The sequence below is a fragment of the Lissotriton vulgaris genome, chromosome 3_2, assembly GCF_964263255.1.
Source record: "Lissotriton vulgaris chromosome 3_2, aLisVul1.2, whole genome shotgun sequence".
NCBI lineage: Eukaryota > Metazoa > Chordata > Amphibia > Caudata > Salamandridae > Lissotriton > Lissotriton vulgaris.
The window spans coordinates 153,490,194-153,503,935 of NC_141690.1; the positions used below are offsets into that span (position 1 = coordinate 153,490,194).

The 13,742-nt window shown below is 46.0% G+C and overlaps 1 protein-coding gene across 1 annotated transcript in view; it reads left to right on the forward strand.

The window, feature by feature from the left end:
* MAN2B2 (mannosidase alpha class 2B member 2) overlaps positions 1 to 13,742 on the forward strand; it is a 331,173-nt gene that overhangs the window by 166,902 nt on the left and 150,529 nt on the right. The window contains exon 11 of the mRNA XM_086964114.1: positions 11,694 to 11,959. Coding sequence (XP_086820240.1) covers positions 11,694 to 11,959 — 266 coding nt within the window. The remainder of the gene's footprint in view (positions 1 to 11,693; positions 11,960 to 13,742) is intronic.

Genomic DNA, 13,742 nt, shown 5'->3' on the forward strand with positions numbered 1-13,742 from the left:
TGCACATACAGATACAGGGTACCAGATACACTGTAGCTACTATTTACGCCCTCAACGATAAGCAGGAATCATTCATCAGGGACGCCCTGGGCTGCCTACTTACTTCTCCGGACAGAGAGATGGTTGTGGGGGGACTTTAATATTATCATGGATGGCCAACGGGACAAGTCTCACTCCAGGACAGGGCATGACAGTAGTCTTACCTGGGCATTAAGGGCTGGCTATCTGACGCTGACCTCATTGATATTTGGAGGCATTTGCACCCCACTGAGGTAGACTACACATTCTACTCTGCAGCTCACCGCACGTATACCTGAATCGACTACTTTCTCATTCCGCCCAAGATAACAAAAGCTACTACCACCGCGGACATAGGGGTAGCTGCCCTCTCCGATCACTACGTTGGCGTCTTAACACCACACTCCTTACACATGATAAAGTCTGTACAGATACCCTGGAGGACCTGACCACTTTCCTGACTCACAATGACACAGCCGACACACCAATTGCTACATTATAGGAGACACTAAAGGTGGTTTTGCAGTGCCATTATAATAGGAAACGGCGAGACAAACAGGACCATTTAGAAAATCAAATTAAATAATTGGAGGCAGAAAAGGCCAGAACGGGGGCTGTGACAGTGCGCTGTCAGTTGATGAATGTACGGAAACAACTCTGAGCCATGGATATGGGAAGAGCGGAATATGTCTTCTGAGACTGCACCAAAAATACTACGCAGGTAGCAACAAGGCAGGACACATGTTAGCACATCGGCTACAGGCACGGGTGCTGGAACGACGGATAACTGAAATATGTGGAGAGGATGGCTCCTCATGTGCCACAGACGAAGGCATCGCAGACTCTTTTGGTGCATTCTATAGGGCCCTCTACACAGCCGTTCCACTGCGGGAGGAGGAGATGGAGTCATATTTGTCACAAATTTATTCGGGTGCAGGGGAAGCGCCATTGTATATGGCTTTGGAGAAGGACTTCACAGTACAGGAAGTACTAACTTCTATCCATAGGCTGCAATCCCAGAAGGCGCCAGGCCCGGATGGATACGGAGGGGAAATATAAAACTTTTGCCACCCACCTAGTGCCTAAACTCACTTGCCTATACAATTCGTTTGTGCAGGGAACACTGCCAGATTCGATGCACCAGGCCTTCATCACCGTCATTCCCAAGCCAGGTAAAGACCCCAAGCAACGTGCATCTCACCGCCCGACCTCATTGCTGAACGTAGATGTAAAAATCTTCACTAGCATGCTGGTGTGTAGGCTGGTGCCGTATGTGCAAGGGATCATCGACCCCGATCAAGACAAGTTATATCCCTGAACGTTAGTGCAGTGACAATACTAAGAGTCTATGTCATCTCGGGGATAAAACACATCAGTCTCAGACACCGGCGATATTGGTAATGATTGATGCTTAAAGGCATTCAATCGCGTGCATTGGCCGTACCTTTATTGGGTGCTTGAGTGGGTGGGCCTGGGCCCCCGGTTTCGAAGAGGGGTACAGGCGTGTTATGCAGCTCCGCAAGCCAGCATCTGCGTAAATGGTATACAATCTGCCCCTTTTCCCATTGCGCAGGGAACCAGACTGGGATGTCCCCTATCCCCCCTTCTATTTGCGCTCTATGTGGAGCCTCTGGCGCACTGAATACGGGGAAATGCAAGAGTGACTGTGATTAAATTGAGAGGTAGAGAGCATAAGAATATGCCGTATGCAAATGACGTACTCTTGACTCTTACGGATCCAGTTAAATCCTTGCCAGCAGTCATGGCGGATTTCACGGATTTTGGTAGAGCGATGGGCTTCAAACTTAATCCACAGAAGTCTGTGATCTTAGACCTGCAGTTGCAGGTCCCGGAGCGAGCACTTCTTCAAGCACAATTTCAGCTCCAGTGGGCGACGGTGGGAACCGCATACCTGGGCTTACAAATCTTCTCCACAATTAAAGCCGCGGTAGACCACAATTAAGGGAACCTATTAGCCATGGCCCATTCAGATCTCACTAAATGGAAGCAGCTAACCTTATCGTGGCTGAGGAGGCTTGCAGCCATTAAAATGACGTTGGTCCCCAAGTTGCTTTAGATAAACGGCAGAACTTGATTTGGCACTTTATTTGGGAAGGCAAACAGGTGAGAATGCCCAGATCCCGGGCCTTCCTTGCGGTGGCAGAGGGCGGTTTTGGGGTACCTAACATTAATAAATACTACCATGCTGCACAGCTGCGGTACATGGTGGAGTGGTCCCGCACACAAACCAAAAAGAACTGGTGCTTTATAGATCAAGCTATAGCGGTAATACATATATGGAAGGTGCTGTGGCTGCACAACCCCACATACCAGCGGGAGTATACATATCACTGGCTACAAGAGCGACAATGGGCGTCTGGGACAGGGTGCAGTTGAGACACAACCTCTTCACTCTGATCTCCCCACAGAGCCCGTTTATAGGTAATCCAAACTTCCCCCGGCACAGGAGGGTTCAGGTTTCAAGGTATGGCAGGACCCCAACTGCAAACGAGTGGGAGACCTATTTGACGCAGACGGGCTCATGAGCTTTGACAAACTACAGACACACTACCCACTCCCAAACTCTGCGAAATGGCAATATGTAGCGGTGGCGCACTGGGTCACTCGCCATGAATCCAGCCCCTTGCGGGTAGACCCCTACTTCCCTTTGAAAAAAGTCTTATCACAAGAAGCTCTGACAGGAAGCTGCTCTCTGATGTATATTCGTTTTTGATACAGCCTGTGAGTCCATTGCCGTTACCCGCTAGGGCTAGTTGGGAAAAAGAATGCGAACGCCCCGTTTCTGACAAGGAATGGGGTGATATTTTACATCGAGCCCGAACATCCGCCCTTAACTCCAATGGCAAGGAAATGCTACTCAAAATAGCCCATTATTGGTACCTCACGCCGGCAAGGGTGGCCTAGTGGGACCCTAGAGAGAGTGGGCTATGTTGGCGACAATGCCGTCAGCAGGGCACACTTACGCACCTTCTTTGGCACTGCCCCAAAATAGAGGAGTTCTGGACAGAGGTTTTAGAACGCCATTAACACGATATTCGACACAGACATACCCAGATTCCCGAGTTATACACTATTGGGCCTCCCCAACTTGCTTACATACCCACTGAAATCACCCAGGGGCAAAGCTATCACCCTAACCTTAGGGGCGGCTAAGCAGCTCCTTCTAGCCAGATGGGGGACCAACAAGGTACCCATGCATCAAGATTGACTGCATAAAGTATGGGAAGTCTTAGGGATTGAAAAGCTGACGGCTGTGGTCACTCAACAGCTACCACGGTACGACAAGATGTGGCAACCATGTATCACATATTTGTCGGATGAATTCCGTGAGTTGGCATGCCCCCAATAACTCCGGATTCTGCACCTGACAGGCACAAAGACACCCCCATGCACCAAGACCATAAAAAATACCAGTAAAAGCCCAGACATATTAAACGGACATGGCTTCCTTACGCGACCCGCCTCCGCGCCCACCTTACCTTCCCGCTTCCGTTCCCCCCTTCTTCATTGTTATTCTGTGTTATTTTCTTTTTTTTCAGACCCACCACTATTGTATAAGCATTCAAATGTCACACCACCGGCCAGGGGTTGTAGGTGGTTGTCCTTGTTATACTTTTTTGGGCCAACTTATAAAATCAATGAAAACGGTTTAAACCTAAACAGATGCTGCAGTACATTTCTGCAACGTGGGTGTTCCAATAATGCACGTGCACATAGCACCCCCCTTTCTAGTACATGCCTAACTAATCCCTGCCCTTTCTACCTTTTGTTAAAACTTGAGAAAGGTCTTCCCCGATTTACTCTTTCTGGCGATTTTCAGTTTTTGCTGCCCGTGCTCTTCCACAATGGAGTTCAAGCATGTTTTTTCACCTCTTTTCTGTGCATGCTTTGTTTAAAGATCTCTTTCAGCGATATAACGATGTAAATGCTGCTGTGATTTCTTCTTGGGAGTTGTATTTCTTGTCTAGGAAATTTGAATATGAAATTGAATTTTTTGCCAATCTACTTTGTCATGACCAACTCTGCTTCTCACGGTATAGAGCGGAAGTTGTTATTATGCATGTACCATTGTACATTGTACTATGCTTCCTGTTATAAGCACATACATTCGTATAAGGAGAAAAATGTATATTACAGCAAAGAAGCGCTGTTCCTGTGTTGTTGCTGTCTGGCCACTTCGCCACGCCTCGCGGCCCCCGCTTCGCGGGAGCCGCTCGTAGGCTTAGACTCTCTCTGGGGAACATCCTTTCTGCCTCCCTTCACGTGCTTTGAGAACCAACGCGCCCCTTGCAAGCTGTCATCTGGTCAATAGGGGTAGAGGCGGGACTGCGAGGACCAGCATTCCTAGCGGCGTGGATCGGCCGCAGCTGGTCTTCTTCCCGCCCCCTCCTCCTCCTCTTTAAAATCTGTGTGGAGTGAGTGAGCCTTGGGACCCTTCCTGCAAAGAAGCGCTGTTTCTGTGTTGTTGCTGTCTGGCCACTTCGCCACGCCTCGCGGCCCCCGCTTCGCGGGAGCCGCTCGTAGGCTTAGACTCTCTCTGGGGAACATCCTTTCTGCCTCCCTTCACGTGCTTTGAGCACCAACGCGCCCCTTGCAAGCTGTCATCTGGTCAACAGGGGTAGAGGCGGGACTGCGAGGACCAGCATTCCTAGCGGCGTGGATCGGCCGCAGCTGGTCCTCTTCCCGCCCCTTCCTCTTGTTTTTCCTTCATAACTTGTGTGGACAACGCGCACGCGAGACGCGCGCGGGGCAACGGCCTGGGCGAAGACCGGGCTAAGAGCGGGCCGTTCGAGGACGGCAGAGGACGGCCCTGGCCCACCCCCCTTATTGCTCCCAACCTGCTTGTTATTGTATCATCGTGCTGAGACAGGTTAGCTTAAACTGAAGCTCCCTAGTTAGTAAGTCGAGTGACGACCCTGATCTCATCGTAAGCACTATGAGTACTAGGATGACACGTAGCAAAGCCTCCAAAGGTGGTTCACAAATCTGTGGCCCTATGGACGACTTCATCACCCGCACAAATATAGCTATCGATGAAGAAATATCTAAACTTCAAACCCGGGTATCCCTAGAATTGGTAGCTGCACGTAGGCTGTCCGAGGTAATTGCCCTTTCGAAAAAATCATCCTTAGGACATATAGCCTCTGCTGTCACTCCAGCACGCCCTGCCCGCCCAAATAGTATTACCACCCAGGTTGATTTACACCAGCCCCCGATTACTTCCACCCTCACTCCGCCCTTAGAACAATCACGCATTACAGAAGAGCTAAGTTTTGCTGCACCTTCTCACGCCCAGACCCCCACCCTTAATCCCCTTTCCCAAGTATTCCCAACTACTTCCCGTGTTAGTGGTGCACAACCCAAAAGAAAACGCCAATCACGCTCAGCCTATTCTCGTAAAAAGGCAAAGGTGGCAGTCTCCCACCAGCTCACAATGACCAACACTCAGGCATGTAATGCTTTACCTGAGGGTTCCTCGAGCACACAGTCAGTATGCCAAAGTATGGGAGAGGGTCCAGCCAACACCACCCCAGAAGACGAGGGGGCGCAGGTACAAGACCAGGGAAGGAATGATAAGGAATTTATAGATCTAGTCTGGGAAACATTAAAAAAACTTCTCTCACCACTCGACTTAAGATTGTCTAGGATAGAAAACAATCTACTCGAGATGGAGAAGAGCATTATTGCTCTGGCCACTCTTGGCCTGAGAAGTCTCGAAAACCAGGGCGTGTCCTTATCTGACCCACTTTTGCCAGCCCCAGTTTTGCAAGCTGAGCAGCACCCCCCACCAGTACCTGTTGCTGTAAGGCCTGTTCCTAAGCCGAGGACTGTGGCTGTGGATCAAGTTTCCATAACCGCTAAACCTCAGGCTACCAAACCGCAGATTCCCACACGGAACTCTAAGCCTGGAAAAGTAAATCCAAACCTGGTAGCATCCGCCAGACCCCAGCCTGCCGAAACCCAGGGCCCTCGTCCAAAAGAAAATTTTAGAGGAGGCTATATAGACCTTCCACCAGAGGCCAATGACTATGTGGTCGTGTTGACAGGCGTCCCTGTGATCGGCACTGACCAACACGAAAACCACTGGTCATTGAAAAATAAAACTATGCACTGGCTTAACGTCAACAGACCGATTCCCAATGGCAAAAGAAGCCGAGTAATGATGGTCCGTAGAATACCCTGGGTGGGCCCAACCAAGAAATCTAAACAAGGGGACTGTGTAGTTGTAACTTTTGAAGACCCACATACGGCGCACCATATCTGTTCCTGGCCAACTAGTGAAGATTCTTTAGTCATACCAAGGCCGCTATCCTATTTTTATCCCCCACGCCAAGTGCATACCCAAGCGGATAACTGGTCCTTGGTGCAGCACCACCCATGGAACACCCATCCCATGAGGCAAAAGAATACTCTTTTACACTGGAATGGCCTTTCAACCTACAATAGATTTGGAGGCCTGGAGGAGGTTGATTGACTTTCTATGTTCCCAGCATGCCCACAACTAGAAAAAGCATCGTCTCCACATGTTACAGACATAATTGGAAATCCAACCAACGGCCCTCCAACTAGCCAAGCCGGGCTTCTGACTCTCTTGCCCCGGGCCATGGAACCGATCAAAATGGCCATTTTAGATTGCAAAGGAGTGGAAACGAGGCCAGACAGCCCCTGTCCGATCCCCCCTCCTCCAGTACAATCTAATCCAATGGAGATCGACCTGCCTGATAGAGTTGCCTCCCCAGGCGATTCTTCACTGAGGGTCTTAAGCTGGAATGTGGCTGGCCTTGCACGTAACTTTGATAACCCGGAATGGAACACCTTCCTGGCACCCTATGACATTTGCTTGCTACAGGAAACATGGTGCCAGGAACCTAGACATAGAGTGGGGTTTTCGACCTTCTATGTTCCGGCTGTATGTCACCAAGGTTCTAAAGGACGCCCATCCGGTGGTCTTCTTATCTGGATCAACATAGCACTAGACCTCAGTGTTTCTCAAAGGACCACCGAAACACCTGACCTTCAATGGCTAACAGTGCACTACAAAGGGGGAAGGAAACTAGAACTATTTAATCTCTACTTAAGGGGCAATAGGAACGGAGGATCTCTAAACTCTTTAGGCTTAAGTAACTACCTGTCTGCCTGTGACGCCGACTCTCTCGTCCTGCTGGCAGGCGATTTTAATTGCTGTTTTGAGCCTTTAGCCAAAGAAGATATTCTGGATACCAACGATGAGGATAACAGGAGGGGCATCCCTATTTTGAACCTCGAACCGATCCCTAAATGGACACAAAAGGCGATCGATATAAATGCTCTTTGCATGGAGTATAATTTGAGAGCAACGAATGGGCGTTCTAAATCAGATCCCATGGGTGCCCATACATACAATAGGACGGGCCACTCATCCAGAATTGACTTTGTTATGCTCAACTATAACCTCTGGCCATATCATCAAGACATGGAGGTTATAGAGACCTGTGACAGCGACCACAACCCTCTCGCTTTAACCATTTCTATCCCCTGGCAGACTGGGTCTCAAGAAACCACTAATCAGTTATGGAAAGCTTCACATGAGATTCTTCCCTCAAACTGTGGCAGACGTCTTAAATGGGCAAGAGTCTCAGCGGATGAGGCTAGGATGTCACAAGCTGAAACCATCTTACTAGAGGCTGAATCTAGGCTTGATAGCACCAATAGCGATAGCAAGATGTTTTTATCGTTATTTACGGAGACTGTAACGGCACTAAGTGGGCTGTTCATCATTCCCAAACCCAGCTCCAGAACTGCTTCAAAGGGGGCCCTGAGAACAAGTGAAAAGTGGTTCACAGCCAAGTGTCGACTTGCTAAGGGTGATCTTGTTGCTGCAGTAAAAGGAAAAGACCAAGCTACCATCAGGTCTGCAAGGAAACTTTATAGGAAAACTGTGACTGAGGCCAAGCGGGCATATGATTTCAACTTTTGGCGTGACCTAACGGAGGCGAGCACAAGGAAAGATGCTAAGGGGTTCTGGGACTTGCTAAGATCAAGAGACAAGCCCATTGATCAACAACTGACTTGTAATATCCCTGGTGTTGCCTGGTTTGCCCACTTTTCGAAATTGTATTCGGCTCAGACAGGGCCTCCGCAACCAGACCCGCTCCCAAGGCTCAGTTCCACAGATCTCCCACCAAATGAAGTCCTATTTACCACCTTGGAAGTAGAGAAGGCAATCAGGTGTACTGTTTCTAACAAAGCGGCAGGACCTGATGGGATCCCGGGCGACCTGATAAAAAATAATCCCCCATTTTGGAGCAGATTAATTGCTGCTCTTCTTAATGAGGTTATGTTGGGGGGGTCTTTCCCTGACTCTTGGAGGGGCGCTGAAGTAGTCCCCATTTTCAAGAAGGGTAGCAGGGAAGACCCAGCCAATTACCGCCCCATCAGTTTGCTGGATTCAACGCAAAAGGTAGCGGGGAAAGTGGTATTGGGCAGGATTCTGGAGTGGGTGGATGAAAATCAGATATTGTCCGATTTCCAAGCGGGTTTTAGATCAGGGACAGGCACCGTCGAGCACCTTCTATTGGAAGGTAGTGGTGCTAGGAGGGGGCAGCTTATACCTAGTCTTCATAGACTTAAAAACAGCCTTCGACCTGGTTCCAAGAGCATTATTGTGGAAGGTCCTTGACGAGTTAGGTCTACCTCCCTATTTGTTGGCCTTGCTGATAAAATTCCACGAAAACAACTTTGCCCAAATCAGATGGGGTGCCCAGGGAGAAAAAACCCCGTGTATTCCAGTAGACAGGGGCGTCCGCCAGGGGTGTGTGCTTGCCCCCACTCTGTTTTCGCTTTACGTCAATGGAGTGGTGGAGCATCTCCTTCAACATCCTGCAGATGCACCATCCCTGGCTGGAAGGAAAATCCCGACGCTCCTGTTTGCGGACGACACCCTCCTGATTTCGAAATCACCTGCAGGCATACAGTCACTACTTTCCAGCTTCAAGGCCTTCTGTGACACCAAGGGACTGGCCATAAATATTGGCAAGACCAAATTTCTTGTCCTCAACCCCCCTAAGAAATCTGTTAAACCCCCCACTCTAGACTCTGTCACATTAGAACGGGTCAAAGAATTTGACTATCTAGGCATACGTCTTTGTGATAGTATGAGCTGGAAGGCCCATCACCAAAAAGTGTTTCTAACCCATAAGAGGGTTGTTGGTGCTTTACTTAAAGAGCAGCGTGCTTCCTCCATAAAACCTATTGGGGCACTTCTTGATATTTATAGGGGTAGGGTTGTGAGTGCAGCACTGTATGGCGCAGAACTTTGGGGTACCCAGAGAGTGGATACTTTGGCCCACCTAGAAAATAAATTCCACAAAGATCTGATGAGGCTACCCCAGAGTACCCCCACAATCCCCCTCTTGCTGGACGCAGGTACTCGTCTAATCTGCGAGCAAGCTAAATTACGCCCCTTACTACTATGGTCTAGAATTTGGAACGTCCCCGAACTCCACAGCTATGCAGACGCCCTAAAAGATGTACTGTCCTTACCTGGCTGGCATAAGATCGCCTGGCTCAGAGAGGTTAAGAGGGCATTGTACAAGCTCGGTCTAGGAGCTGCGTGGGAAAATAAAACAGCACCTCCTAAACAAGAACTGAAGAAGGCTTACTGGTCTTGGGTGGATAACGAGAGACTTGGTAAATCAAATCACCCAAGATCTGTTGCCAACTTCTTGATGGTTAAAGATATCCCCTCCAGAGAACCATATCTGGACTTGATTCACAGTTCACATGATAGGGCATTATATTTTAAATTCAGGGTTGGGGTCTTACCTTTATGTCAGTTTACCTCTACCTGGAAACCACCACTGCAAACTGTACCCTATTGCCCATTCTGCGAGCTAAAAATTGAATCTGTCGCACACTTTCTATTTGAGTGTCGAGTCTACACGGCCCCTAGACGGAGGTGGTTGAAGCCTCTTTGTAGGAGCCTGGGAACTCGCTCACATCTGGAAGCTATAAGAATACTGCTCTCAGATACAAGACCCTTTTTTGCCATTTGTTTGGCTAAATTCCTAGGCTGGGCTTGGCGCATAAGATCTGCTAAACAACTGACGATACAGTAAAGTGTCCCTTTTTCATTTTTCATAAATTTTAAGATTATCTCGTGTAAATATGAAATGTTTTTAATGGTAATATGAATTGTAAATTGCTTTGTTTCGACCATTGTTTTTATGCTGTCATGTTTTGCTTTTATGATATGTTTCTATATCGAAATAAAGCTTTACTACTACTACTATTATATTACAGCATGAGACGTGCATATCTGGCAAAGTCATAATTGCTGCTTCTATGTACAAATAGGTACATATATAAACAAGTTTATGCCTGCAACTAAAACTCTAAGAAATGTCATGAAAAAATGTACATACTTCACCACAGGATAACTGTGCACATCAGACCATGTTAAATATCACTGCTTCTGTGTACATATGTGTTTGTATATAGAATCCAGCCAATACAACCTTACCAAGTGTTTTTTGATATTTAAAAACAAAATCCTCCTTTCAATGTTTGTCCCATCCTTCATCTCTGACTCATCCCAAAGTGTGACTACTATAAACCCCAAGCATCTTTCTCAAACTTTCTTCGACTTTTTTGCCCATCTCACCCAATTAATAGGCGCACACAACTACTGCTTACAAAAAACAATTACTACCTACAAATAACAACTTACTACTTTCCCTTTCAAATCCTTTTAAATCTTACTATCCTTACTCTATACTCTAATAAACAAATGAAACCAAGGGCACAAACCTAACGTAACTAATGCAAACATGAAAGAAAAAAATACCAATCTACTAACTATTATGTCCTAATCTTGGGCTTCGATGTAGCGTGCTAATCGAAGCAAAGCGCTTCAACACCTCATCAGCAGCAGGGGTAGTAAGCGTTATATAAATACAATTTACAATTACAATTTTAATTTTACCATCATGGGTTTTTATATGTATATAGCGTTCATATTGGTTCATGTTTTTTCTTTAGATTTAAAAAGATGTAGGAACTGGCAATAATTATTTACCTGTAATTAATTCAGCCATATGTTTTTTTTTCACTAAGACATGTGGGATTCACAAGGTAGTCTTATTATATGGGAGGACTATTGGGTCTGATTAAGAGGAATCTTCAAATAAGCAGCAGATGCTTTTCCCCTTCAAACCTTTTGGATGTTAGAAGCTTCCTTAAACAAGTGTATTACCTCGCCTTAGTACAGTCATCTTTTCAGTAACCCTGCCCAGTCTTGTGATAACAGTGTGTGTTGATCAGTGGCTGCCCTGAAACCTAATTTTGTGAATGTGAAACAGGCTAGTATTAAAGATTGGAACACAAATTGTTATCCCATTTGCTTGTCCAACTGTAGACCAATTGCATATACTCTTTTCATAGAACATGCTTTTGCTTGCAAACATTGAGTTTTGTGCCATTAAATGAGCTTGGTAAGTATGACCGCGAAAGAAGAGCATGCAGGTAAAATTGGAGCAATCTTGACATTCTTTACGAAATTGTACGACCTACAGAGCCTTTTTTAAGAACGCTATAGGTGAATGAGGATTGCATACATTTTTGCTTCTACATAGTTTATTTTGCACATTTTAATGCAAGTTTTCTTTGATTTGCAGATTCAAGAGTCAACAGAATCCCACTCTAAACTGGATTTATATCTGCTTGTCACAATAAATGGCCTCAGTTACAGAAGATACCTTGTAAAAGCTGGAAATGACCCACCCAATGAGGAGTCTGCTTTCATTGGAAGAATGGTGAGATTTAAGAGACGGGTTACAGAAGGCACCAGGAGGAATGGGAAGCGACTTCTTCCCATACTGAATGACTGCTATGTAGTGATGATTGACCAGGACACAAATCTAATGCACAGTATTAAAGATAGGTGAGTCTACCACGTTGAATTGTTCTTTACAAGTTTAATGTCAAATTAACTAGTGTGCGTCGTTGAAAAATCAGTATTTTCTGAACTCCTCTTCTTTGTTTATACCGTTTAATTTTGTGAGTTTATGTATTGTTTAAACTGCAGGTGTTTAGTTGTGCATTACACTTCTATATGTTATTTATATATTTACTTTAGTTATGGTTTCTATAGCTCCTAAATATGTAAACACATGGTCCCTTCAGACAACCAGTGGTGCTATGAGGTTATTTACATCTCTAGGACTATACCTGGTCAATGTCCTACTTTTTGGCATTGGCAACCCTGGTCCTTTTTCAGATTGTTGGGATTTCAAGCTATGGCTGTATTAAGGTTATATGAGGCTGTATTTGGAGCGAGAAGGGTGCTGGATTAAGCTAGGCAAATTGTTTTTACAGATTGCAGGATCCACTGCACTTACTATGCACTACGAAAACAAGCACAGCCAATCAAGTGCTTAGCAACTAGATTCAGTCAGTTTCAGTTTCATCAATTCTAATTGATTTCCCTCAACCAATCAGAATGAAGTATTTGCGGAGGGGACTCTGGGAACCCATTAAAAATAAAAATGAGTGGTCTGCATCTCATGTACTGTTTTTTGTCCTGAAAGGCTGCTTTACGGCGGCCATCCAAGGCACCTGCCCATGCCAGATTCTGCCATTTTTGCATTTTGGTCAAAAACTTACACGACTTTTGGGACATACTTCCTGAGTTGTGGAGGGGGTAGGGATTCACAGAGGCCTTAAAGCAGTACACACACCCATAACATTATATATCTTAATGTCTTTCTTGAACTTGAGGTAGTTCATCTGGCGTCTCAATTTCGAATCAAGCTTGTTCCACAAACAGAACCTCTCAAGCTCTGGAATCAAGCTCCATGTCTCTTCCACCTCTACTTGCTATGGTATGTGCGAGTTAGGGAATTCTTGTAAAGAATCATGGGTATGATCATTATTAGTTGAATTACTTCTGTATGAAAGACGAACAGAGGCATTCATAGGTATGAACTGTTTGGCCTCAAATCTTATTAAATATATGTGCATAATAATTTGCAAAGTTAACGTAATGTTACAGTGACATGGGAACAACATTGTTTTCTAAATCAACTATATGCTGTGGTAACAGGACTCAAACTACAGTTTTCCTACATTGTTCCCTATCGATTGATACAACACATGCCATTGTTTTATGCAATTGTAATACACAAACATACTTTAAAAATAACAGATGGAATAGATAAAAAAATATTTTTGGAGTGCTACTAGGCCCATCGCAACCGTATTCTGACCATGAATCTGAAATGATAGACATTGCAATGCATTTTGTGTATCTGATGAAGTCTTCTAGCCGCAGATTCCTTACCTTAGAGTATACCCCAGGCTTCAGATGGGATCCGGTAGTTTTCTAGCAGTACCCTTGCATGTCAGTAGGTGGTGGTATTTGACTCTGCGTCGCTATATAAAACTTCATAAATAAATAAATCGACGTCTGCAACAGAAATGCCGTGGAGGGTGCAAATATAGGTGCCACCCCAGCACGCTTATGTCAGTTATACCTCAGGTTGTTTTTATTCCCTCAACTTTTTGTCACCTTTTTTCGAGAGATTTTCTCTCCTGGTGTGACAGAATGTCCCCAAAGAAACCTGTTAGTTTCAAACCACGTGGTGCCTGTTACAGGCAGATGTCTGTGACAGACTTACACTTGGTTTGCCTGTGGTGCCCGGAGAGGGACCACAACTCTAAGGCCT